Source organism: Cyphomyrmex costatus, unplaced genomic scaffold, assembly GCF_001594065.2.
Source record: "Cyphomyrmex costatus isolate MS0001 unplaced genomic scaffold, Ccosl1.0 scaffold216, whole genome shotgun sequence".
NCBI lineage: Eukaryota > Metazoa > Arthropoda > Insecta > Hymenoptera > Formicidae > Cyphomyrmex > Cyphomyrmex costatus.
This window is the reverse complement of record NW_017276214.1, coordinates 364,653-392,617: the sequence shown is the minus strand read 5'-3', so window position 1 is coordinate 392,617 and position 27,965 is coordinate 364,653. Positions and strand designations below refer to the sequence as shown.

Sequence of the window (27,965 nt, the reverse complement as noted above, 5' to 3'; positions counted from 1 at the left end):
AGTGCTAGGAGTTTCCGATTTCTGTGACGTTGGATGTTCCTCGTGTATCGAATACCTGAGTGTCCTTTCCAGGTCACTTTGACACGCGTGCAATATTCGATAACGAGATATATCGATGTCTTTCTCAGATATGTAATTTATACGTCCTGAAGCACCTCGAAAAACGTTACGCGTGTAATAAGTTAATGCGGGTTAAAATTTGTATTGCACACTTTGTTAGCATTAGACGTAAGATTTAAGTCCGCAGAGTGCTTTTGTTAAAATATTCGAATGGAAAAGTTCTTTTGACATTTCCGATGATCCTTAGAATATCGAGGTAATGTATTGAAAGGTAACTCAGTCAGTCGCTTATATACATTCTTACGTTGGAATGAAGATATATGGATTTTGAAAAATTCATGCATCGAGGAACATCTCGAGTTCACACGTTAGTACCATAGTGCTTAGCCGATCGATGCTTTTACACCCTCGTCCTTTCGCTAGATAGTCTAAAGATATCGCCAGAAAAGTCTAACGATATACCATATATATATAGAAAATATCACTTGCTCTGAAACTTCTTCACGTACTACAGGTACTACTTTAAAAAAAAAAATATTTTTAAAAAATCGCGCAAAACGAGGTGAAGCGCGAAAATTCTAGATGTATGATATGAAATGTGATGATCTCCTTAAGACCGAGAAGCTCGCGTACGCTCGTGAAGCTCTCCTATGTAATCCTATCTCACAAGCATAGAAAAGATATCCAGAAGAGAACCAATAGGAGAGATGTTCTTGAAAATCTAAAGCCGAACGATGAGAGTCATTTTGTTTTCGAGAGTCACGAGCAAGTAGGAACCTAAAACAGTTACTAGCATATCCAATTCGCTTTTATTGGAACCATAGCAGGCTTTCCTTTGTGAAACCCATGTCTGCATATGGTTTGCGTGCACATGATTATGTAACTAGAACCCACAAAGGCCCTCCGATTAATAACTGAATCCATGATAGAGTTTTTGCGAGAAAGATCGAAATGGACAAAATCAAAATGCTAATCCTTCGGTATTCCGTTTATAATTTAAAACGCAAATTTTACATTAAAGGAAATGTACCTTAAAAGATCGATAAGAGTAACGCGAAGTAATAAATTAAAAGAGTGGCTTTCTTAAAATAAGGTCGTGATAAAGCTGTTTTATTTCTTCAATTACACAGAAATAGCCTCGATAATATAATTATATCTGATACAATTTTATTACACAATTGCTCGATTGATTGTTCATACGCAGGTAATAGAATTTTATATTACGTTAATGGAAATTCAGCGGTCATTTCATCATATGCTGTAAACGTCCGGGAATTCAAAGTACTTCTTTTCTATATATTTGCGATAAACAGAACGTTTGTAAAACATTATCTGAAATTTAATAAACGATTTAAAATACATCATAGCTTGAATGGAAAGAATGATTTTGTTAAAATATTAAAAAATTTAGCTAAATACAGATTTGAATTTTTAAATTTAAATAATTAAACTATTTTAATTAACATTAAAATAATTTTGTTGAATAGCAAAATAATTATGTAGGTCATTCGAGCACAATGGGTAATGCTGCAAAGTTTTGACATGCAATTAGCTTGTACGTTCTACATAATTATATATTCTGATGGTTTAACAAAATTATTTTCGAACCTATACCTACCTAATTTTGTTATATATTTTAGCAAAATCATTCTTTCCGTATAATATTGGAAATTTTGACTTGTCAGAAAACATCGACTACCAAAAGATTAGTAATTCACGATAATGTCCAACGAACCATCCAGAGCCCTCAAAAGTCATAACCATTACGAATGAAGAACCAAAGTAGAGAAACGAATATTTGCATAAACCGCCCATTGCCTCTTACCTTTCCCTCTTTCTTTAATGTAATGGCGATGCAATCGCATAATGAAACACCCACAGAAGATGCACGTGTACAAGAAAACTCTGCAAGCGATGATCTATCCTATCTCATCAACCACTCCTCACAATTTTGTCACCTGGACGGCCACGTCGCCGACGTACTGCTACGAATGCGAAGGCCTTCTCTGGGGCATCGCTCGACAAGGAGTGCGATGTATGGAGTGCGGTGTCAAGTGTCACGAAAAGTGCAAGGACCTTTTGAACGCCGATTGCTTGCAGAGTAAGTAATTTATATTTTGATTTTCAAGCGCGATTTTTGTACCTATGAAATATATTTATCACAAAGGTTATATTTCATTTCGGTTACTGAAAAAGAATTTACTAAATTTTAATAAATATTTGTTTGAATAGTACCAACTAATTATTTACTAAAGTGAACCGATATTTATTTTGTAAAAAAATTATTAATTCAAGTGCCTTCCTTTTATTGGTACACACATTTATTGTTTTGCTGCAAGTAAACGTTTAGTTAATAAATATTTATTAAAATTTATTAAATTCTTTTTCAATGTTAACATTAATTAATAATAAATTTTAAACGAAATTTATAAATTACATTTTCATACAGTAATGAATTTGAAGCTATTGTATAAATGTATGTGGAAGACTTGGAAATCCCGAGGCACATAATTTTTCCTTTTTCAGGCATGTAATTAAAAACTTTGGACTTATTTATTAACTAGGCAGTAATAAAATCAATTGTCCCTCGACGAGATAACAGAAATTAAGCGAAATCGAGAAGTTTCGTAAAACAAAGAGTGACTGATATTTCTGAACAGATATATATACCTATATAAATTACAATTTTTTGTTTTTGCTATACTTACGCAATTTAATTATTATAATTGCTCTATAAGACTCCGTTTATTGTTTCTTGCAATCACGCAGTGCTATTTTCATCATCGACCGGTGTCTTGTCAATAAACGGATATTACTCTCGTATTTCATACAAAATCGATTTGTAACGGAATAATCGAAAGATTATTGATAAACGAGCGATTGTTAAATCGCACAATTGAATTCCACGGATTGAGTGTCTTGCGGAAAAATCAATTTTTATATAGGCGCAATACGTTTACGAGGCCATTTCGTATTTTGGCTTGATAAAAGTATCCGCAATGACGTGACAGATTTTATAAACCAATCTCCAATGTCCGGAAATCAGGAAGTAATGACACTTTTAACGTCGGCCCGTCTATCAGACTTTCAATTTGATTCCGGTGATCTTCGCGTTTCTCTATAGGTGTCCTTTTCGTCTGGATACCATTCGCTATCGATTCGTACTAGCGCTCCCAGACTAATGATTCCCAACCTCTTCCCTTCTACTCTTACTCTGTCCTCGATAAAGTTTCTTTCCTTGATCGGACAGTCCACGATTAATTTACAGTCTCTCCGCCTCCGACTCGCCGCACGACAGTTTGCCCCGTAATTCCGTTCTCAATTAATTCTCTCTCATCCACCACTATCCGTTGTAATTTCTATGTACCGGGTGTTTCGTGTTACGTCCTTTGCTATCGCTTATCCTTTCAGATTTCCCTTTCCTTTTCTACACTCCTATCTGGTTATACGACAGGATTTCCGGTAATAATTAAAATAGCCAATATCGATAGTTCAGGAAAGTTGCTTCGATACATACCTTGGTGTAAAATGCGAAATGTGCCTGACACGGCGTATTAGATTGCATACGAAATGTTTCGCTACCACGATATCGTTCTTGCATCTAACGTGTCTGATGTCCGATTATATATAATCAAAATTGACGTCTATTGTGTAACGCGCAGAATACATGATCATCTATCACGATCTCTACGCGCCATATTTTCCAATTTGTATATAATTTTGCGAAACGCAATATCGACCGTTATGCCAATGGTATTATTAGTATAATGTTCGGATGATACTAAAAAAAAAACTGGTATTCAATCACTGCCCATGATACGAATCATGATTTTCACGGGATTCTAACTCGGAAAAAAATCGTATATATTTTTTTTGTAAGCGTTTTATCAGTTGTTGCATTGAAAAACAGTGCGGTATCCGTACCGAGAATTGCGTAATAAATCTTCTTTGCGTGTAAAACACGCTACTCTAATCTTTTTTTTTTTACTGGAGATAAAAGCGTTTTATCGACACCGGAGCGACATTGAGAAGATTGAGAATTAATTTGTGAATCAACCGGATTTGACCATAAATTTCAGTAATACATCTCTAATGAGAACCCAACTAACTGATTATGTGTAAATTTCGAATATATACATGTTTGTTAATATGTTATTTAATGATTCCATCAATTTTACAGGGGCGGCTGAAAAGAGCTCAAAGCATGGCGCTGAGGATAAAGCGAATACCATAATCACAGCGATGAAGGAGAGAATGAAGCAAAGGGAACAAGAAAAGCCGGAGATCTTTGAACTGATTCGGTAAGTATCCGCTTACTGCGCGCTTGTTTCTTTTTCTTTTCTTCTTTTCCTCGCAGCAGAAGTCAATCCAACGACAACCGTACTGTAAATCAATAACAGTTCGGTTCGAGGAGAAATAGCGTCGATCGATGTATCGATGCGATTTAACGATTTTTCTGTCACCACTGCTCGCTATTTTTGGATCAGTAAATCCACCATCAGCAGCCTCAATGGCTTATTCGTTGCGCTTTGTATAAAAATTTCATAAAGAAAATAATTCAATGTCACCTGTGATTGCTGTGAAGCAACGGCGTTTTTCTTTTAACTGTAGATAAAAAGCCGTGAATTAATTAGTTGCCGTAACAACCCGTTTGAATCCCTTTTTCCGTTTCACCCGGGACTCGGTCTTTGCTTTGCGGATTGTACAATAAATGGTTCCGCGAATAAATCGCCACAGCGAGCCAGATCTATTGTATTTCACAAACTCAAACATAGGAAACCGTTAAAGGCCGTATAAACATCGTTTGGACGAATATTAATGCATCACTACACACCTCTAGGGATAGCACATTGTGTGAATGTTCGTGAGTAATGCCTTACAATAAACGCGGCAAACACGATTCGCGTTTCAGACTTTGAAGTTATCTTCTTGTTAGAATTCTTGGAGAATTTGTGTATTTTACATCGCGCTGGGTATTTCGTTACTGCAGACGTGTAATCGATGGTCTTCCTATTCAAAACTTACAACAAATATATAATCGATAGTCTTCCAGTGAAAAAAACATTTGTAGATAATTCATTTGTAGATAAATTATATTTATATATATTAGTAATTTGTACATTTATTAAATAAATTGAGAGATAGAAACAAAAATAGCCAAGGAAAATTAAGTAACGATTACGCAACTATTTTAGTATAATAATTCATTTCAGTATTTTCAGTTATAATAATTTCCCTATAATATTATCGATTTAACGGGAAGGCAAAACATTCAATAAATGTATTATTGTTATGCAATCAAATAAGCTGTCAGAATGAAATAATCTCACAAATTAATATTGTCCAATCAATATAATCGACATTGACATAAACTACAACGTGCATATATTCATGATATTATTCTAGTTCAAACTCTCTAATTATACTGAAAGATCGTGAAACGTAAATCTTTTGAGTGTTATTTAAAATTTAATTTTATAACCCGATAATATTGCTGATTAAATATTAAATATATTTATTTAAATAAATTCTGTTTTATTTATATGCGAAAATATAACGGGATCGCACGTCGAGCAATTGTTTTGAGATACCAAAACCGACCTATTTGTGGTAAATGATAAATGGATAACGCACGCGGCTTAGGCACGTCAGCATCGTTACAATAACCGTCTAATCGCATTTGCGCACCTTGCGTCAATCCGTCGCATATCTGCCATAATTAATTAAGCGTCGAGCTATTCGAGATATCTCCGTTACCCGCGCCGCATTTCAATCTTATTACCCGAGTATTGGCTTGTTATCACGACGATTATAAATATCGATGGCGCGACATAGAGTATGGTTTTGTAAAAGCTATCGCGACAAAAGCCAGCTCGGTAGGCTGTTGGCTAATGAAAATCAATGTTAATTAATATTGCTTGCGCGATCTGCATTACAAGAGACCTAAATAAATGCCAATAAATTGGTTGATACAATTAGTTTATGTAATTAGCATAGTATAAAATTTCTTTTAGGTATATAACCTTAAACTATATTTATACAATTTATAATTATCTGCGAAATAATTATTTTAAAACAGAATATTGTGTTTTTTTTTTCAAACTATTTTTAATCAACTCAACGTAAAAACATGATGTAAAAAAAATAAATGTAGCAGACATTATAAACTTATTAGTAAACGCGAATTGATCAATGTTCATTAATACTAACAGATATTTTTCTCGTTTCTGTCGAGCATTAGCAAGCATTAGTAATTTAACTTGTCAGTAATTAGCACGAGCGAAATTAGTGCGGAACAGCTGCAGCGATCGTTATATTACGTGCCAGGAAAAGCAGCAGGTCTGGTCGCTTCCGCAAGAAATACTGCAACGCAGAATGTTATGTCCGCAATCGTTATATGTATTACTGAAAATTAATTTAATATCCTAGGCGATAATAATTAGTTGTCAATTAAAACTGCTTGTACCCAGCGGCAATAGACTGGAATTAATCCATAATTAAATGAAACGCGTAGACTGATACAGCGATGCAGTGGCGACAGTGATAAGCAAAGAAAATTGTAAGGAAGAATTGATAAAATTAAAGCGGAATTTTCACCGTCACAGGCCCGATCTCGTCTTCTTTGAACGATATAATCACGAACGAGCAATTCATCGTTCTCGTTAGCGATTTGATTGATGAACGGCAGTTTTAATTAGAAGACTCTTTTGTTCCGCACGCGTATTAAAATTGTCCATTGCCAAAACGCTCGATTTACTGCTGTTTTTCTTTTATTCAGAATATTGGAAAAATTTAGCAAGAAATGGAGCAGTCTAAGCAAACTGCAATTGATCTTACAAAGAGAATTCTCAAGCTATCACGTAGCGATTTGCTGCAGGTAATAATCCTGTAACGTGTTCTGTTTCACGAAATGCTAACTAAAAGCGAGCACAGTTTTCCGGACTGTGAAAGAGGATGACTAAATTCATATACCGTTTGAAATTTTATTCGTGTTATCTTAAATATTTGTTCCCTTTTTTTAAATTCCTACGGACTAATAATATTTCGCAAAACGAAATAATCTTTCCTTGAGAATTCGCGGCAAAAGAACTACTTTAGATAAAGGCAATCTCGAAACAACGTTATATTTCACAATGAGAGAAACAGACGAGATCGTGGCCGTTGGCACAGCTTATGTGAAAGAGAGTCTCGTCGGAGTTTAGGTCAGTCTTCGGGGTCGACGAAAAGGCGCACTTGGGTCACATGATGGCGGTGGAGCAGTCGGTTTTGGACGGTACCAGCAAATGGTCGGCGAAGATCGCTATTACAGGTTTGTGGCCAGTTCGTGCTCGCCGATTCCTAAACTGGTCTTGTGCACTCTCCGTATCCCACGCAATGAGCGTGTCATCAGTATAATGTTCGTCCCGATACATGATACATATGTGTGCTGCGTATGCCTATATATATATTTTGACCTGTATATACAGTACGAGTCACCGTTGTCCCCATATATTTTGCCTATATGTACATAATGCGTGTACGCACAAGATTATACTTTGATTACTTCTTCTTCCTCTTATTATTATTGTTATTATTATTGCCATTACACCTAGATCTGACGGTAATAACTGGCTCTTGGTGGCTGCCGCGCGTGTGGCTGTATTGTATTGATTGTGCCATGATTGTACCGATATTGTAACAAATATCATTTTACGTGTAATTCCACTCCTATGTGTAATCCCGGAAACTGTTCGACCATCGTGCGATAATGTGGTTCATTTAAAGGGAACGATCTCACGTTTGAACTACAAATTGTAATCTGAAACTTAGCTTTATCCGTAATTTTCCCTTTTTCTTTAACTTTCTCATAAGCTCAGTGTATTTTATATCCAACAACTTTGTTACGAGCATTATACTTTCACAATGGACGAGCTATTTCCATTCCCTCCTCGGAAACACCTTGACTTACATACCCTTGTAACTATTGCCACATCCGACCAATGCAGATTACTGTACGTGTGCGCGTGTATGCTATGCTGCTGTTTTTACGTGTATGTGCTGGCGTTTTTTTATGATCTTACGTTTGTCCGCTGGATGTGACAGTACGCGTGCTGCTGACCGTTAGTGTACAACACCGTTTAATTGGACATTACTCGGTATTCGCCTCCCTATCAATGTTTTCCCTTTTTTTTTTTTACCCCCAACGGTACTTCCCTTCGTTCCAATTTCACGCCAATCCCAGCTGCTCCTGTGGCAACCAATCCGCTTCAACGAGATCCATGAAATCGAGTTTGCAGACAGTTCTCTCCTCGTTCGCACGCTCAACGCGCTATTTGCAATAGCCTCTTTTCCAGAAAACGAGTGGAGTTTCGTATTCCATCGGCGAAATGAAATCTCTCGTAGTCGGCCCGAACGAGTTCCTCCAGAAACAACACCCCAATTACCATCGTTCGGTGAAGTACTTATTTCCGGAAATTCTTGAAACGCATCTTGAACCGCCCGTTATTTCTCGTTAGTGAAAATCACCGCAGGTACACGCGCTTCTGATTCGAAATTCCATTTGTATGTCGCTCTGTTTATGCATCGATACGAAGATGTATGAGTTTCCACAGTGAACTTATATATGTACATACTCCCCGCGCGTCGCGTCATACGACCACACTGGTCAGGCATCACGCAATGCTTCTCTCCTCCAAGAGAATTTAATCGAAAGTCCATTAAGGTCACGTGGCAACTTGTTGTGGCTGCAAGTATGTGCCGTTGCTATTGTCTAAGGTAAACTCGGCCCGACTATAGCCATCGAGCTTCCATGATCGCGAGTCCCTGACCGATAGGCCAATACCACAGCGACGTCTATCGAAAGCAATCTACCGACCACCTGTAATCTTCGATATATCCAGGGCATGTTCTCTTTCCCGTTGCGTTTCGCTGCGGAGATGAGAGTTAGACGTCACGAGCATCGATCATCGCTCCGATCGCACGTGTCAGCTTAGCTCCTCGTTCGAGCCTGTAGCAGAAATAGGTCTCGCGTGTCGATGATAAGGAAAATGAACTCGTCTCGGATAGATATCGGATTAGCTCGATAGTTTGTGTTTAATGCAATTTATTACAAAAACATACGTGTTGAAGGATAGATAAATATTTTTTCGTCTTTCTCACCTCTTTATCTCGATAAATAAATTAGTGCTATGAAATTTATAGACGATAAAGTTTGTCAGACATGCAGGAGAAATATGTCGCGTAAAATACTTATCTTTGTTTGAAAGTGGTTTTATGAAGTTACGTCCCTTTTATAGAAACACTCAAGTTAGTCTGCATCGTTTATTCACTTCTCGTAAACAAACCACACGTGTCGCGCTTATCGATTTCTCTCCCATGCGCGGATAATTTCCATGTGAGATATGTGTCGCTGGAAAACACGTGCGGAAGAAACACGCGATATTGAGGAAAAAGCACCCTGACCGAAATATTTCACGCGCACATTCCACATTCTTTGTACTCGCCGTCTTCATTTCGCACGATGACACACCCCCAGGACTATTGTGGTTTCGGTTCAAAAGAAAGATGAAACCTTTCTTCTCCAAATCGTTGTCTTGTCATGTCGGCAGGGATGGTAAAAATGTAAAGCATACACTTCTCACAATACTTGGCGCGAGACACTACCGTGTCTCTTGATATACTTAGTATTTTTTATCGAGAATAATTCAACAGCGTTGATGGATGGTCATAACTTAAAATTTCGTTTTATTATTCTCTCTTCCTTTGAATAAAACATTTACTCTTAAGAAAATTAAGTTATCTCAGGCTTCTCTAAATCGTTTAAAAAATACGACTGCAGACCTTAATTTTTATAATTTTTAAACAATTTTTAACTCGATAGACATATTAAACTTTCGATCACGAATAACGGATACTTATAATTCTTGCTCGATGAAGAAAAAGAAAATTAGATTTTCCCAAGTTAATATAGACAAGTAGAAATTTAATCAAGTAATCGATCGTTTAAAAAGCTGTTCCTATCGTTGATCATCTTCGTGAAACGATTATCATAACTGAGAGATCAATGGAAGTCTCGTGTTGGCGATGGGCCATGCAAGTTGAGCAACAAGTTTTCTTATTCCTGGCTGATGGACGTGCCTTTACAGAACAGTTTCCTGCATAAAACAGCGCTAATTCTACAACGGCTGAAGATTAACAGGTGGCAATGCGCTCGATACAGCAAGGCGCGTGTGATCGATTGGTCTTCTTGTGCATACTTCCCCGTACTTGGTATATGAAACTTCGCTGAAACTTGATACGGCATTCCACCGTACGAAACGCGTCGTGTTCAACACGACTCTCGTTCTTTTCGACTTCGGAAAACCATTTATTATTTCGCCACACCTAAGCGTCAATCTGATCGTTCCTTTTTTCAAATAAAATTAATCGCGTTGCTTGCGGTTAAGTTATAATTCGAGATTCAAGTAGACCTGCCTTCCCGATTGACACCCATCATCCATATTCATCCGTTAAATTCCGTATGCTCGACTCGAGCAAAATTTGCGAAATTCTCTCGCACAGAAAATCCACATGGATAAAAACTTCGACCAGCGAACAGAACTAATCCATCTTATATTGAGGCGCGGATCTGAAACACACGTCTCGCTTTGCTTTTACACGAGACACACATACAGAAGTGCCGAGGTACACACACACACACACACACACACACACAGGCTAATCTCGGAAAAATACCCTGGCTGCGCGAATGTAATTTTGCTAGCATAGCTGAGCTGTTGAATATATCGCTGCTGCTGGATGATGTTGAATGATTTTGGACGATTTTCCGCCTCGCGACGATCCCGCGTCCTTCGGTGGCCTCCGTAAGACGTACACTTCCTGGTCGCCTCGAAGCGCTGCTGTCTCGAGAGGATTCTGTTCCTCGAGGAATCTCTAAAAGAGTGTCGATTGACAATAAAAGGAAAAGGATACGAGAGGTTGTCGAAGGACGAACCGATGACGACGACATTGTCTTCTTTTCAGCACGACGTTTTCAGTCGACCCGGACACGCACATAGACAGCCTCGAGCAGGCCGAACAGATCGTCCTTGAGGGTACCAGCAAGTGGTCCTGCAAGATCGCCATTACAGGTGACGATACTGATACCTTTAGAAATCCTTTTAAATGATCCTTCACCACAATCTCGATAATGAACCACCAATCAGTTCTGTAATCACGTACACACACGCTTGAAATATACGATCACACGAAAACTTTTTAAAATTCTCTACGCGGCTATAAAGATCACTAGTTATATTTTTCATCGTAATATTATCTTCTCTCACCAAGTCACGAGAGCAAAGTTTCAAAATCACTGTGATACAGGGCGTACGTCACGACAGCATAATTTCTGTCGCTTACAGATTCTCTGATGAGTTCGGAACTTTGCCTTGCGCGGCAGCAGACAGGCTACGAATTCATCCGACAATCCGTAATCAAGAGCAGATCTTGTGTGCGCGCGCGCGCACGCCCTTCTCAATATAAGCACATATCTTTCTCTCGTACACAAATCTCGATTTTTCAATCACCGTATTCCCGCGCGCACACGGCTCTCGCGATTCAAAGCAAACACGAAAAGATCTACATCACACAGAGCACCATCGGGTTAATAAGCAACGGCGCGTGATATATGAGGTATACTTTGCGTTGTGCCGCGTACTCCGCAGTCGAGTTCTCGCATTCCAATTGCACCAGCGGGGCATGCACATTGTGCGATCGATGCACTTCGTCCGGCACCCGAAGTCAAACCCCGAGGATCGATCGAGCGACGTTGCTGAATCTCCCGCCGTTGCTGTTCATTCTTGCGTGAAGTTCCGAAATATATTAAAGTTGGACGATATATATTGCTATTCTCGTCTCGCATTCCTGTTGTTACAATGAAAACTAAAGCAATTTATAAAGTTTCACCGGTCGACGGAAAAGCGCTACGACGACATCGTCGTTTCAACGAAGGGATTTTAATGTAATCCGGATCCGTATGAGCTACCGGGGAATGTCGATGGTTGCAGAGTAACCTGTCGAATCGTCGGTGAATTATGCCATTTATGCGCCATTTATGCGAGAATAGCCAGAATTCTCTCAACCACGCAGTCGTTTGTCGTTTATAGCGACGACTTTTATTTTTTACGATTTTTATCAAGATTCTGCTGGTGCTGCTACAACGCCTAGATGCCAATAAAAATGATAAGCGTGTGGACCGTATAACTTTACACGGCATTACAGGTAGCGTATGTCATAGAAAATTTCGTCGATCAAAATTGCAATCGTAGTGCTACGGCCGCGAATGATGGTGGCAGACGGGAGCGGTGCAAGCTGCATACGTATGCGCTTCTCCTCGCAAAGATCGATAGTTCAACGTACAGACAAGCGTAGTAATAGCTACGCTCAGCCTCCGCAGCCCATTCACGTCATGTATATATGACTAGATACATTTCTTATATTCTCAGAAATTGCATAAAACAACACAATTGGACAAGTGTATCCCATTAATCAGAAAAGACTCTGCGGAATTCTCGTCGGTGTAATGTAGCTTTGTCGCGAAAATTCCACCAATTCGCAGCACGTCTCTGTAATATTTTAAGTATGCGAAATGTTATATGGGAAGCAAGAGAAAGAATGCTAACGTATCCTAATCAATATGGATCGTAGCCAATAGTAAGAAACAGTCGAAATGCGGTCGGGGATGTCGAAGATACGTTGGGAACGCGCCGAAAACGCGAGGAGCTAAGAGAACTTCGTCGGAGAAAAATCCATTGGGATTCGATTTGCTTTCTTTCATCGCTCCTAAGGCTACTGCCGATAGTGAAATCCGCAAATGGAAGATACGCCTCAAGGTGCGCCTGCAGCAGTGCTCCCATTGCAGGAATTCGCGCACCCGAGTAACGAGAATCTTACACGCGGAGAAATTTCCTTGGCAGTCTCGGTCGTCTTAAATAACCGAAGCTCACCGAGGCTCCCAAAGGAAGCCTTAACGTTTCGCTTGAGCGCGCTCAGGATCGTTTCGTATTTCTTATCATCGCTCATATATATTTAACACTTCAATAATGGAACGATAACAAGCTGTAATGTATCGTTTTTCTTTTTACTTCGTATTAATCGAAGCTGCATAAAAAGCTCTAACTGTTAAGGTATTGTAGACGCAGAACGCATGATGAATTTTGAATGACGTGAAATTTTGTAAAAACTACATTTTATGCACTTAACGTAATGCAAGAGACGGAAGAACACTAAGAGGTACTTTATTATTTACGATCAACTGGAAAGATAAAGGAGGTTGAACAGCATTCGCGCTGCGGAACGTGCTCCGACGAGGAAAAGTCGATAAGCAGAGAATACGGCGAGTTGTAACACAAAACTTTTTTGCCTTTCAAAAGCTGCCGACGTATCCGCAGCCAGCGCTTTCCTAGTCCGCCACTAACAGCGGAAGTAGCGAGGGAAAAAGCGAGACGGGGTATGAAAAAGGGAGGGTTACGGTTACCCCGTTGAAAACGGGAGATAAGTAAATAGGACGCAGTATAAAAAAAAAAGAAGAAGAGAAAAGGATAAAATCGGCGGAATGGTCTGTTTTAGACAGCGCGTCTCTTTCTTTCTGAGCTTTTTATTTCCTCCGTCATGAGCGTTTCTTTCCTCGCGTGTTTATATACTCTCGGCGCGGAAAACGAGTTCGGATAATCAAAAAAAGGAGCAGAAGAAAATTGAGACAATTTCTGGGCGAAGTTATTTCTCTAAGAAACTGCCGGCCGCGGTTGTCAACCACGTACCGACTGGTTGGTTCGTTGGCTGACCGTTTCTGCTCTGCTTGTGACTTTCATCTTGATAAAGAATTACATCGAGGAAAAAAATGCAATGCCATATCGATCTGCACAACGAAACCTACATATAAATCTTAGTGGGAGCATTCAAGCAATAATTTTAATTATTGCAAAATAAGGTAACTTTGACCCAAAATCGGAGCAACTGGCTTAAATTTTAATAATGCTCAGACCAACGTCTTAAACGTCTTATATTTTGATTTTGAATATGTGTGCTGTTTAAGGAATTTTTTAATTTGAGCCGTAAAGAGTTACTCCGATGAACTAAAATAACCCCATTTTACGATATCGATGTGAATAACTCAAACAATATGCAATGTCTAGAAAATGTCTTTATATCGAATTACAATTTGAAATATTACCGATGAGAATAAATCTGATTAAATAAGAGGAATCCTGTTTTTCTCTATAATACATATCTTTTTATTATAGACATGTCCCAAAAGGCGTCTTTATGATCTCTTTGCAACGTCTTTTATAATAGACGTGCACGCTGTCTCTGGATATGAATCACAATTTTCCTTCTAAAATAATTCCTAACAGAATCGAGCTATTTAATTCTTCTTTGCGAAATGAATCCCGATTTTACTTCCTTGATCTTCTCCATATTTGATTTTGAGAATAACCTAATTTCCTGCACCTTCAGCGGGTTAACCGCTATGGGATAAGGGAGGAGAATCACGGAAATAAGGGGCGCCCAAACGGGAGTGCGAATTGGCGAAAGAGATGGAAGGGAAGTGGTAACAGTCGGTGCTTCTTCTTCTGCTCCAGTAATCAAATCTCTTGACTCACTGGGTTCAAATTAAAATGACTACGATCTAACGAGATATCACTGCAGATTGCGCCGGAGAATTCAGCGTAGAATAGAGACGCAGGAACGATAGTATCATTCCAGTGGAATCCCTTTTTGTCATAAAGTTAATAAAAAGAAATAAAGCATATAGTATATCCAATGCGACACCGCGCATAATCGCCGCAGTGTATGCATCGCCGCAGTGTGATCAATTAAAAATGAATGGAGCTTATACGACTGCAAGCCTGACGCGTTAAATTAACGTGTGCGAGTGTGTTCGATCGCAAGATTGGAGTACGCGGCTTAACACGTGGAATCAATATACGCGGATAACGATCAACCTCGTAACGCACACGCAAACAACAAATTACACGATGCCGGTAATAATGGCGATATTTATGCTGCATCGGTCAATCGTTGCAATAGTCGATGCGATGTTAACTTTCGAAATTACACGCGTACGCGATGCATCAACGAGGCATCCTTCATATTACGGCTGCTTTTGGTATTTGGAACTCAAATGTCGAGTTCCATCATAACGGATCATACCGGATGTGACGATGTAAAACATGCGCAACTCATTCACTTTCACGACATGTATATTGTTCCGTTTAATTTTTTGACGTTCGATAGATCTGTTTTATTCGTAATGGATTTATTTGCGATGAAGTGCTCAATTTCAATCGGCGTATTCTCTGCCGAGCATTGTTTGCGCGGTATCTTTTTCAATTTCAAATGCCTCCCACATAAGCTCGAATAAAGTCAGCATATAAATCAGTACATGCTACAAATTTACGAATCCGACTCAATCATCGATGAATAATATTCTTGCATCGGATTAATTGTCGAATTAATGAAGCGAAACGCTCATTTATATTCAGATGAAGAGTATACAGACGTTGTGTGCGATGCAGAATGCAATCTGCTGCACAAATTAACACACGCGCATACACACACGTACACGCACAATACACAGACGTGCCTATACGCGCCGAAACTCTTGACATCTCTCTCACGAAGTGGATTGTGGCGATGACTTCATGATTAATGAGATTAGGTATGAAATCGACATTCATCGAGGGCAGGAAGCGTCGACGATCGTCCCCACTGCAATCGGCGGTGCGAATCAGAAAGAGTTAGTAGCATGGGCATGTGTGTCTGTCCGTCGATCCAAACCGAAGCACGTTGTCTAATATGTGATACCACACACGCACAAGTATATACACATCTATATACATATCTATATATATATTTATATGTTTAAATATTTCCTTTGTGTGCCAACGTATATGTTTATATGTATTGTGTACGTAATACGTATATCTCCATATACGTGCATTATTATATGATAATATATGTGATCCAAGCCGAGCTTCTGCACGCTTTTATGATGGCTGCCTACAATGGATATCAAGTGTCCAAATCGGATGGATGTTCAGCCTTTGCATGCGTCTTCTCACACACAAAGTATAATATAATTATGTGTAACTTTGATTTTGCGGAAGGAAGATCTTCCACATCTCTGTACTTGTCTACTTTGTTAATGTATTATTCGTTTGTGGACGTACAGCTTTCGTGTTTAAAAATTGAAATTCGCTGCAAGTCTCTTTCACCCTCCGGGAATAAAGTCGATTGTTTTAAATCTGAAAAGTTGTACAAAAAGTACCGAGCGATTTAATAATGGAGAAGATACAATGGGAAAGCATCAGCTCTTCTCAATTCCTGGAATATTTTGAGATAAAAGCCCTGCGGGACTCGCTACCTGTTTTCAAACTACCTGTTTTTAATTAAATTCTCACATAAAACTGAGTCATATTTATTCATTCCGTCGACGCGCACGTGCGAATAGATGAATACGTAATGTCCACAAAAAGATTTTCAACCAAATAGTCTGCTGCCTATTAACCATAAGCGCTAAAAGAATTGATTTGACGAAATATTGAAACAATTCGTAGATTCGTACATTGTCGTGTTCGTGCACAAAAAGAACGAGTTTTTATTTCTTTCTAAATAATGGGCTTTTTATAATAAGCTGTTACCTCAGTTTTTAAATTTTAAATCATCAGATATTAACCTTTTACAGTTGAATGTGAGAAGAATAATCAATTATGATTGTGGTTAATTTCTTACAGTTTAAGATTTAAAGCTTTATAGATAACGATTTATTGTAGAAAGTATATAAGATTTAATGATTAAAATAAATTAATAAAAATATGATCTTTACGTTGTCGTTCTTATCAGTCGCTGTCAAAATAGAACAGCTTATCTATCAATGATACGACGTGGATCGTATCTATAAGTAATAAACGCGAAACCGTCGGAACGTAAATGCGGGCTAACGTCAAGGCAGGATATGTATAAAATACGCATACACTGCCAAATCAGAATCGGGACAGGATAGTAAAATTTTTATCGCTTCGGGGAGTGCGGTGATGAACACATGACTTCGATTTCGAGACTCGTAACCACACATTTGTGGTCGATCGTCCAGCTGCCCTGTCAGCTCGGATGGATCTATCGAACGATGCGATGAACCCGCAGGCTAGATTTTAATTCCAGCTGATTTGTCGGTAAGGCGGTGCTATTTAAGTCAGCCTTTTTCGTATGGATTTCTTCAAATCCTGCATAGAGTCGCGAATTCAAAATCCCACGCCGCGCTTTTATTTCCCACTCGCTTTATTCGCGATTGCACGAAGAAAAATCGTACGCAAGAATTGTTCGATGTACGTCATTCCGTTGCGACGCATTCGTGCGGTTAAAAGTGGAATACGGGCTCACAAAGTGGAATCACGAAGCATTTTTTTTTTTTTTCATCGGCGCGGTGCGAACATATGTTCTGTCGGATATCCGGTTCTGTTAGCTTTATTGGATTAACCCTCGCATTCGCGTTCTTGGATACTGGCCAGCTGGCAAACTCCGGTAATGTTTTCATTTGACGGTATTGTCCTGTTGTAATCGAATTATGTACACCGCAAGATCAGAAATTTACGCTCTCCAGAATTAAATCTTTCGCCCCCAGACCATCCCGTCGCAAGATTAGGCATTTCAGCTCGATGGACAGTTTTCTAATTCTGTTTTTCTCCCGTCTTTAGTGATCAGCGCTCAGGGATTAATCGCCAAAGATAAGAGCGGCACATCCGACCCCTACGTGACGGTCCAAGTTGGTAAAGTAAAGAAACGCACGAGGACCATGCCGCGAGAATTGAATCCAGTTTGGCACGAAAAGTTCTACTTGTAAGTAATTTTGATAAGTTTCTCTACTACACCAACGGAATGCGTAATTCTCTCCGATTCAATTTTGACTATGAATTCTCTGCCGTTTTCACAAGCGATGACGTCAATTGTTGCGTTTACTTACACACGTTTGCGTTTATACGTTACATGTTTACTTATTCACATGCAGAAAAATGTAAAATATATGTGCTCTAGAATTTTAGTAAATTTTACGAAATTTTCGGATCCATATAGGAACATAAGCGTCCACTTATACGTAAAATTTACTTTTCTCTTGAGATGAAAATCGTTACTTTTACTGTTACTTTCTATAATAACAATTTAGCAAAGACGCTGCAGTTTTTTTTATGACGGTAACGATAACCAACTAAAAGCTGAGATTGAGAAGAAGTCATTTTTGAAAAATAAACAAAATCGTTATTATAGAAAATAACGATAAAAGTAACGGCGTTACTTCCGTCTCTACTTTTCTAGCTGCTAAATGAGCGATTATATAACCACACTGTAAGGTTATTTTTACTTTCAGGCAAGAGTAAAGTTTTTCATAATTCGGCAAAAATAGTCAAAATATTTTTACTAGTCTTATAAGATAAAACCATGTTTCTCTGTGCATTGTGTTGAAAAACATTTAATTTTACTATTACGAATGTTACGATCGTTTAAAAGCGGTAAAAGAAATTCAATTTAGTTTCAAGACGAATGCAATTTAAAGCATTTACGATAGTCGTAAAAACCACAAACTCTTGTTCGCAGTGAGTGCCACAATTCATCCGATCGAATCAAAGTTCGAGTGTGGGACGAGGACAACGACCTGAAGTCGAAGCTAAGGCAAAAACTGACGAGGGAGAGCGATGACTTTCTTGGGCAGACCATCATCGAGGTCCGAACTCTCAGTGGCGAGATGGATGTCTGGTACAACCTGGAGAAGAGGACAGACAAGAGCGCAGTGTCGGGCGCTATTCGGCTACATATCAGTGTCGAGATCAAGGGCGAGGAGAAAGTGGCACCTTACCACGTACAGTACACCTGTCTGCACGAAAATCTCTTCCACAGCCTGTGCGAAGAGAACGGCGGCATGGTGAGCTTACCTCAGGCGAAGGGTGATGACGCCTGGAAGGTCTATTTCGATCCTCCTGGCGAAGAGCTCGTCGATGAATTCGCCATGCGTTACGGCATCGAGAGCATCTACCAGGCGATGACGTGAGTGTCGAGGCTTTCGATGATCCATTCGTAATTAACCGTTAATCCAAGTCGTTATGTAAAAGCTACTAATTTTGACATATTACAAAAAGCAATTTATTCTCTTTATTAAATTAAATAGAAATTAACCTTTTGCAGACGGGCGTGCCCGTTTAAACATATTTTTTATTTTTTAAATTGCTAGTTTGATTTTTATGAAATTCGGTTTATGAAGCAATTTAAAATAATTTTATTAATTTTTGATAAAATATACTTTATTTTATTTTGAAATTAAAAATAAAAATTCAAAATGGTGAATCCATATAATAGAATATAATAGAAGTTCAAAAAATCTGGTTATTATAAAACTCAGCTTTTTAGAAAATTTTTTTTATTACAAAACAACATTAAGTTTTTATAGTTTTGTTTTAGTTAAAAGTCATTAGTGCTACACAAATAGTTAGTACTGATTTTCAAACTAACTTTCAAACTCTGATTATGAGTCCTGTGCCATTAGATCCTTCTTCACTAGAGGTTACTAACCTTTTGAACTTTGACATTTCTACACACTACATTCAAACTTAGCAGTATTAGGAACCTTTTAAAACCAAATTTCACTGTAATCAGATTATTTTTTGAAATTTAAATTTTTAATTAAAAAATTCTTAGAATATCACACACACACACCACGCGCGCACGCGCGCGCGCACACACACACAAATTCAGCTACCCGGAAACTCTTAGAAAATAAAACTTTTTTTTAGATTTTTTTGCTAGAAAGCTTCTCAAACGATTAAATAAAAATTCACTCAATAAAATTTGAGATTAAATTAAGACGCGATAACTCTGAACAATAGAAAGAATCAAGACGAATGGTTTTTCGATACGATTTTGTATTTTCCAGGCACTTCCACTGCCTCTCAACCAAGTACCTGTGTCCAGGCGTGCCGGCCGTTATGTCGACTCTCCTGGCGAACATAAACGCGTACTACGCCCACACGACCGCCAGTCCGGCCGTGTCGGCCAGTGATAGATTCGCCGCCAGTAACTTCGGGGTAAGTGCCGGATGTTGAAGATTGCGCCGTGGTATCTCCACCTCAAGCGTAGAAGAGTGAGGGATGGTGAATGCTGGAAACCGACGGCGAGAGAAGCGAGAGAAATACTCGTGCAATTTCCTGTCAGCTAGCGCTATACGTTATCCCCGAGCTACTTCTCATATCCTCGATGGTTGCGCGTTGACTTGCACAAGGACGCACTTTTCGACCCGATTCTCTATCAATTCCGTTTTCACCGGGTTACCAAGAATAAAAGGATCAGCCGACGCGAATATATATAACGTTGGTTAAATAATTACTTTGCAAACTTTTGAGAGAGATTAAACCAATTCTCTACCGAGAAGCTTTGAATAAAGCTTAAATCTTGGCAAATCGGTCATTTAACGGATTAAAATGGATTTCTTGCAAGAATCAGTAACTTAACTTTTCGTCGTGTTGATTGCAAAGAGCTGTAAAGTCTAACAATAAAACGAAAAATACTCGTATTTAACTCAAAAACCTGTTAAAAGTTACGAATCCATGTCTATGTTAAAGAATGACAAGATCACATCGTGTTTATGATTGCATTTTTTATTATCCCCTTAGCACACTTTTTGAAAGAAAGAAAAAAAATAGTAAAAAGACCTATACACGCTACTTAATTAAGATTTTAATTAAGATTCTCTTCGACCACACTCTTTTTCTACCATCTGTAGTTTAACCGACAAGGCCGAGCGAATGGATTTTCCTGCCGTGCGGAGAATATGGAAATTCTTTTCGCATACCACCACACGAATCGACGTTCTCGCCAGTTCCCATAAAACAGAGAACGATATGTGAACCAAAATTTTGCTCGAAATTTAAATTCGTAAATCTCTTAATTCTAGAAGAAAATTGATGTATATGAGAAAGTATGTTTCTTACGTTCTTGAATTATGCATAATGTTCCTCTTTGAAAATATTAAGCAAAACTTTCTGACTAAAAAGAAATTCAGTACGTCTAAAAATTTTCAAAAACTAAAAGAAAAAAGATTTGAAAAAGTTTCTTAGTGAAATATACAGATATTATGTTAGTAAAAAATTCTCATAATAAGGTAAGAAAATTGACTTATTTATCGACTTCAAAAAGAAAACCTTAGGTAGGAAAAAAAACCGTAACTATTATTACTGCATATCAGTATTGATAAAAGAAGCTAAAATAAGTGATTCTCATTGTAGAAAGAAAAATTCGTCAAGCTACTGGATCAACTGCACAACTCCCTCAGGATCGACCTGTCAATGTACAGAAACAATTTTCCGGCCTCGAGCCAGGAGAAGCTGATGGATCTGAAGAGCACTGTGGATCTGCTGACGAGCATTACGTTCTTCCGCATGAAAGTTCAGGAACTGTCAAGCCCACCACGGGCCAGTACCGTCGTGAAGGATTGTGTGAAGGCATGCCTGCGATCGACCTATCAGTTCCTCTTCGAGAACTGTTTCGAGATGTACAATCGAGAGTTCCAGGTAGATCCGATCGAAGCCGCGCGAGACATGGATGACCATGGACCGCGATTGGATTCGCTCAAATTCTGGCACAAGCTGATTTCTCTGATAGTCATGGTGAACGATGAGGACAAGAACAGCTATGCGCCCGTGTTAAATCAATTCCCTCAGGAACTCAACATCGGTCAACTGTCGTGTGCCACGACATGGTCCTTGTTCGCGGTGGACATGAAGTACGCTCTGGAGGAGCACGAGCAACATAGACTGTGCAAATCCTCAGACTATATGAATTTGCACTTCACAGTTAAGTGGTTGCACTCCACCTACGTCAAGGACGTACCGCCATATAAGGGCGCCGTGCCAGAATACCCGGCCTGGTTCGAACCCTTCGTCATGCAATGGCTTAATGAGAACGATGACGTCTCATTAGAATATCTCCACGGTGCCTTTAGTAGAGATAAAAAAGACGGCGTAAGTAACACATCACTATTTTATCCACGAATCTCGATACAGTAACATTCTTTAATGATTCTTCAATCTTTTTTATAGTTCCAAAAGAGCAGCGAACATGTGCTCTTCAGTGTCTCCGTTGTCGATATTTTCACACAACTGACGCAGTGCTTCGATGTAGTATCGAGGCTGGAGTGTTCGGATCCGGAAATCTGGAAGAGATACATGAAGAGATTCGCGAAGACTATCGTTAAAGTCCTGTTGGCTTATGCGGATATAGTGAAGAAGGAATTCCCTAGCCATTTGAAGGAAGAACGAATTGTATGTGTTCAAAAGAAACAATTTTCTAAAATTCGAGCTAAATTGTTGGTAGATTTTACTACAAATTGTTTTATTCCACAGGCGTGTATTCTAATGAACAACATTCAACAACTTCGGGTGCAATTAGAAAAAATGTTCGAGTCGATGGGCGGTGACAAGCTAGAGGAGGACGCGGCGAATATATTGAAGGAATTGCAACAACAACTGAATGGAGCTTTAGACGATTTGGCTATACAATTTGCGAACAGTTTAGAACCGCGAATAACTGTTTCTGTTAAAGAGTTAGGAGACCTTTTATTGGCTATTAAAGGCGGAGGACAAGTAACTCTATCGCAACCGGCGCAAAGAAACAACGTAACCGTAGAAGCCGACGATGTTCTGAGGCCGCTCATGGTTCTGCTCGACGGTAGCCTATCTTTGTATGCTGAATCGTGCGAAAAAACGGTACTGAAGAGACTATTGAAAGAACTTTGGAAGATAGTCATGAGAATTTTAGAAAAGACTGTTGTTTTACCACCTATGACGGATAAGAACGTACGTATTATAATCAAATTTTTTTGAAAAAAAAATTGATAGAATTTTATTAAGTGGCATGAATTATGATTTATAATTCTTGTTTTTTTAGATGATGTTCAAGAATCTGACGGATAACGCTAAGAATCTCGCTGCGAATGCCAAGATAGAAGATATGTCGAAACTGTTTAAGAACCATATGGCTGGGAAACCTGATGTTAAAAATGCTCTCAGTGGAGTTATGGTAATAGAAATACACTATTCAAGTCGTAAAAATTATTTGAATAAATTAAATAACTTAAATTTCTGAAGAAAATTTGCTCATGAATAAGCGTTCTTACTTATTCAGGATATCTCCAAGGAAGTGGAGAAGAATCTTTCACCGAAACAGTGCGCAGTTCTCGAAGTTGCTCTGGACACGATCAAACAGTACTTCCACGCCGGCGGTAATGGTTTGAAGAAGACGTTCCTGGAGAAGTCCCCGGAACTGCAGAGCCTCCGTTACGCTTTGAGCTTATACACGCAGACAACGGACACTCTCATCAAGACCTTTGTCACTTCACAAGTCAATCAAGGTACGTCGCTTCGAGTTTATCATTCTTATTAAAAATTTATAAAGTGTAAAAATATAATAACTATTATTTTTATATGTGTTTCTTGCTAAACAAAAATCGCGATAAAAGCGAGGTTACACATGAATTACTTAATCAGGGATATAAATAAATTAATTAGACACAAGCGATATATTAATTTTAATGACACACATTACACGTTTCATCCTACAATTATCGCGCGAGGAATCGGTATATATCGGCGTGTGTGCATATTTACACTCACATTACGACGTAATAAAAATTGTCGGGACAGTGCCACTGAACGATGCATCAACGCTACGTCAGCGTCAGCGTTCGATGAGCAGCGAGAGGGGTGACGAAGGGGAAGGAGCCGAGGGTATGGAAAGCCTCGAGGAACCCCTTCGCCAGAGCAAGCCCTCTCTTCGTCGAGAGAGCCGACAAGGTATCACCAGAACAGACCTTAGAACTTAGAAGGTCGCTGGAAGTGTCGGAGAGACTTTTTAGGCCGTAGTGAACTATTTGATCGTTTCGTCGAGACGTTTCTTTCGATGCAATTTATCTTCTTTTTAATTTTTCCATATATTTTTTAACTAGCAATTTTACAATAAATCAAAATAATGCGGTTTAATAAATACAAAGAAATAGTCGTCAATACGATATCTTTTAAATCTTCGTGTTCTTGTCAATTTTGTACACTCCTAAAGAAGACAAATGTTTTAAAAACGTCTCGACAACGATAGCTATGTTAGGAAGCTGTGCTGTTATCACTGCCGCTGCTGCTACTGCCGCCACTCTTGCTGCTACTACTGAGAACTTTATCGATCAGCAAAATGCCTCTTTTGGCCTCATAGTCTTTCCAATACAATGCTTCTGACACATACACATATCAAGAAAACTTTGTGTTGTTTAACTATTAAATCACCATACACGATCTCCTTATAAACGCGTGATACACTCATCTAGCGTCACATTATTCCTCCGAACACTTGAAGGAACGAACACTTAAAGAAAGGATTCACGGATTGATTGATCTATCGATCGATCGTCTGCACCATGGACACTTGTATTATACGCACTAAATTTTTGGAGAGTGTGACTAAAATTCTCCGAATACAAAAAAAAAAAGATTAATTCTTTAAAATGTAAAACCAATAAAATCAGCAAATTTATAATTCTTGGCACATACTATGTGACTAAATCGTGAAAACTTCGTAGTGGCTGACTTCGTCTTCTCTGATAATTACGCTGACAACAAATACCTAACCTGCCTATTATCAGAGCATGTAATCTGCTCTAGAAATAGAAATAAAAAATAGATTCTCTTAGCCTTAGTTTCAGATCATAGCATCTCAGATAGAATCAGACGAAGTCCGCGTAGTGTCTAGATGTCATTCTAGCTTTATGACCTCCGTACTCGAGCATAAATTTTAACTGTGAACTTTTCAAGTTCCAGATACCGCCGGTTCGGACGAGGGTTCAGTGGGCGAAGTGAGCATCCAGGTGGATCTCTTTACACATCCAGGAACGGGAGAACAGAAAGTCACCGTCAAAGGTATGATTATCATAAAATTTGTAAAATTATACAACTGTGATAGTTAATAATGCTAATTGATAATTTATTTGCCGATAATTAAATTTAAAAAAAATCTTTTACTTTTTTAGTTGTGGCCGCGAACGATCTTAAATGGCAATTGGCGTCAGGCATGTTCAGACCGTACGTTGAGGTGAATCTAATCGGACCGCATCTTACTGGCAAGAAGAGGAAACAATCGACGAAATCAAAGAGTAATAACTGGTCGCCGCAATTCAACGAGAGCTTTGACTTGTAAGTTTCGACGCAAAATTTTATTTATCAATAATCACTAACATCTTCGCAGACACAAAGTTTCTTTAACTTTTGCCTTATCTTCGTTCTCAGCATGATCGGTAACGAGCAACAACAGTTAGACTTCTACGAGTTGCATATCTGCGTGAAGGATTACTGCTTCGCGAGGGAGGATAGACTCGTTGGTGTCGCGGTGATGCAGCTTAAGGACATCGTCGAGGAGGGTTCTTGCGCGTGTTGGTTGTCACTCGGCAAGCGTATCCAGATGGACGAGACCGGCTGGACGATCTTACGCATTCTCTCACAACGCAACAACGACGAGATCGCCAAAGAGTTCGTTAAGCTGAAGAGCGACATCAGGCAGGAGACACTGCTACCGAATCCTACTTGAGGAGATACGACATTATATTAATAAGCCGATAGCGAAGCGATTCGAGTACTTCGAGCTTGGAAAGAGCCCGAAGAGGAGAAGAAAAAAAGAGCAGAAAGAAAAGGAGGAAGAGAAGCAGGAGGCCGTCCAAAGAGGGTTAGCATTTGATGCCTTCGGTGCCACAAGCGAACGAAACCTTTCACGATTCCGCGAGAGAGAGTAATTCGCACGATTTATCCGGCGAAAACGATTGCCTCAAACCCTTCCGCCCTTCTTCACTGAGAGGCACATGACCTAGGAAGGGACAATCCTAGCAACGGGATTTGATTTACCGCGAAGTTTCTTCTCTCCATCTTTCCTCGCGCTGTGGAGTTCAGTCGAGCGTAATTCCTCTCCCTTTTTTACGAGACTCATATGTATACACACACACACACACACACACACACATACACATACACAAACACACAAAGTTTTAACCCCGTCCCTGGACAGCGACGACGCACCGGGAACTATTATCATCTTCCACAGAATCGAGATAGAACGACGAGCTAGGTCAACCCCGCATGACTTGGCGTTCATCCTGCGTACTATTACAATAATGAAGAAAGGGTGATTCCTCCCTCCTGCGTTTAAAGAGCTAAAATAATCAGAGGAAGCGGAGCTGGCCACGAGGCTCCGGTACTTACATAAGACACATCGGACTCTTCTTCGTGGATGTGTCGTAGGCGTAACGCAGAGGGAGACGAAGATACGAAGGAGAGAGTGTTCGCTAGACAAAGACGTGAAACGTGAAAACAGTGCTGCCAGTACGCAATATATTTGATAATATTCGTAACGTAAGCTAGGACGAGAGATTAACATCGCGAAGAACTCGTAAGTACGGTGCTTCGCGCAGAAGGCGACAAAAACTCTCTCGATCGGACGCGCCGCCGTTCGCCGAAAGACTGACTTCGAAATGGAAGATGACGAAAAGCGAGTCCACATGTGATGGGTCCTTGATCGCGACGCGGCCGCATATGCTAGAGACACAGGACGAAGTCGATGCGTACATGAAACCGCGAAGTTTACGTGCCACGCATACATACACATTCACACATACGTTTACACGCGCGCAATTTACGACCGCGTCGTTTCTAGGCCGTTTGTTCGGGAGGACGAGTTTACTGTAGATACGTGAAAACATTGTTGAGACGAAGAAGTTTTTTCTAAATATACAGTTTAAATGTAGCATTGCGTACGACCAAATAGGCACGCCCTGTGACGTGACGCAGCGGCGTGCCGTTAGTAATAAAAACAGAAAAAAGTTAGTAAGGCATTGTAATTGTAAATTACGTTCTTATTCGTAAGATTATACCAGAAATGATCGTAAGAGTCTGACTGTTGCTGATGCTGTTGCGAATGATGTCGAGATCCGCCCGAAAGCTTCCGAGAGTTACACAAAAGCAGCGTAACTATTTCAGACCGTTTGCGAGCGGAAGATGTACACGCGTTGTGCCTCCAGAAGTCGCATATTAACGTAACAGAGGCAGGCCCGACACGTTGCAAACGCAAATCCTCGTTCTATGAATTGGCGAGCGAGCGAGCCTACAAAATTGAACTTTACACTCCTGTAATTAGTGCTGTCAGTACTCGGATATCTGAATACTTCGAGTATTATTTGAGTGTGACCTGCAGTTACTTTGAGATACTACCAAAATTGTGAATTAGATAATATTCGAGCTATCCGAGTAATATCCGTAAACTTCGACAGTGCTACTTGTAATCTTGTAGCACGCGCAAGTAATTATACCATAGCTTTTGATTCCTCTTTAGCAATCGCTGTTTTTTACGGCAACGCCTACTTCAGAATACGACACGAGGTGCACTGGACTATTATTATTATAGTACAACTACTACTATCGTCTAGCTTCAGCGTGTCTTGTTCATCTTGTCTCGTGTGCATAGCGGACGTTCGCCTGTCCGTAGAAACATCTACTGCGTTCTCGTCGATCTCTCTTATCGGGAACTCGTATCGGGCCAGCGGCGAAAGTGGGTGGAAAACGATCGGGACTCTCTTCGCCACATCTACTACGATCGCACGAAGCTTCGGTCGGATCCTTCCGTGAGAGAAACTCAAAGGCACGTGACCTCGTATCCGATGAATCCAGTTATCGTCCAGCCCAGGGCTGCAGAGTCGGGCGGGGCAGGTACAACACAACTCCGGAGATTATATTCGCTATTATATTCAAAAGTTTCTACTACGTAGTACGTCTAGATTATACTTACGTATTGTGTATAGTGTCTAAAACTGCTGATGTAGC

General features: G+C 39.5%; 1 protein-coding gene across 2 annotated transcripts; it reads left to right on the top strand.

The window, feature by feature from the left end:
• The first annotated feature begins 1,926 nt into the window (after window positions 1-1,926).
• LOC108773687 (protein unc-13 homolog B) lies at window positions 1,927-27,264 on the top strand. 2 transcript variants are annotated; one of them, XM_018539581.1, is made up of 15 exons: window positions 1,927-2,161; window positions 4,241-4,361; window positions 7,263-7,369; window positions 17,775-17,916; window positions 18,670-19,116; window positions 20,000-20,150; window positions 21,348-22,082; window positions 22,161-22,382; window positions 22,464-22,916; window positions 23,008-23,139; window positions 23,245-23,470; window positions 23,763-23,912; window positions 24,918-25,022; window positions 25,133-25,295; window positions 25,389-27,264. In XM_018539581.1, exons 1-15 carry the CDS (start codon window positions 1,927-1,929, stop codon window positions 25,684-25,686), a joined length of 3,687 nt encoding a protein of 1,228 aa, XP_018395083.1. In that variant the 3' UTR covers window positions 25,687-27,264. The 2 variants fall into 2 exon arrangements, with proteins under 2 accessions (XP_018395083.1, XP_018395084.1); XM_018539582.1 differs by lacking the exon at window positions 23,763-23,912.
• The last annotated feature ends 701 nt before the right edge of the window (window positions 27,265-27,965 follow it).